The following is an 836-nucleotide window of genomic DNA, read 5'->3' on the forward strand; positions in this document are numbered from 1 at the left end:
GCAGGGACAGCTCTGACCGGCCTCCCTCCCAGCACCCTCTCTGCTGTCCCCCCTGCGGGCCCAGCTCTGCCTGTCCCCCACGGGCTGCAGGGCGGCTCCTAACCCCGCCCTTCCCACGCTGCCCAGCCGGCTCGAAGCAGCACCAGTGCGATGCGGCACTGCGGAAGGAGATCGCCGCGGTGTGGGCCAACCTGCCCCAGAAGACCTTGGACCTGCTGGTGCCGCCCCACAGACGTGAGTGAGGCACAGGGACTGCGGGGAGGGGGCGCCCCCTCCCCATAGTCTGGGCTCAGGGCCCCCGCAGGGACCAGGCTTTCTCGGTTGGTGCAGGAATTGTGGGAGCAGGGGACGGGCTGCTCAGTTGAGCGAGGTCCCTCCATGCCTAGTGTGGGAATTCGCTTCAGAAAGCCAGAGGAAAGCAGCCAGACCCTACCCTTCGAGATGCCAGAGTGCGATGAGGTGCTCAGACTCACTCCGCTCCACGGGGGCTCGAGGCCCTGCGGGCAGCAGAGGGGCCTCGTGTGGGCGGGAGGGTGGTGTCTGCAGGCTCTGGGGTCGGGGGCCCTTGGGCAAAGCCACGTGCCCTGCCTGAGCGTGCCCAGTGGTCCCGGGTGGGGGCCTGCTTCCTCTCCCCACTCCGCCCTCTTGTCCTGTGGCCTCCGTCCTGCCTCTGGGAGTCCAGCCTCTGTCTGCCCACCCCGCCCCCAGCTGACGAGATGACCGTGGGGAAGGTCTACGCAGCCCTGATGATCTTCGACTTCTACAAGCAGAGCAAGACCAGCAGGGACCAGACCCACCCCGCTCCTGGCCTGTCCCAGGTACCGGCCCCCCCTCCC

At 68.4% G+C, this 836-nt stretch overlaps 1 protein-coding gene across 1 annotated transcript in view; it reads left to right on the top strand.

Annotated features, from left to right (window-relative positions):
- Positions 1-836, top strand: part of CACNA1B (calcium voltage-gated channel subunit alpha1 B) — a gene marked incomplete at its 3' end in the record, with an annotated part of 199,377 nt that overhangs the window by 193,981 nt on the left and 4,560 nt on the right. The window contains exons 42-43 of the mRNA XM_015572355.1: positions 127-234; positions 709-818. Of these exons, the coding sequence (XP_015427841.1) occupies positions 127-234; positions 709-818 (218 nt within the window). The remainder of the gene's footprint in view (positions 1-126; positions 235-708; positions 819-836) is intronic.

The sequence above is a fragment of the Myotis davidii genome, unplaced genomic scaffold, assembly GCF_000327345.1.
Source record: "Myotis davidii unplaced genomic scaffold, ASM32734v1 scaffold609, whole genome shotgun sequence".
Taxonomy (NCBI): domain Eukaryota; kingdom Metazoa; phylum Chordata; class Mammalia; order Chiroptera; family Vespertilionidae; genus Myotis; species Myotis davidii.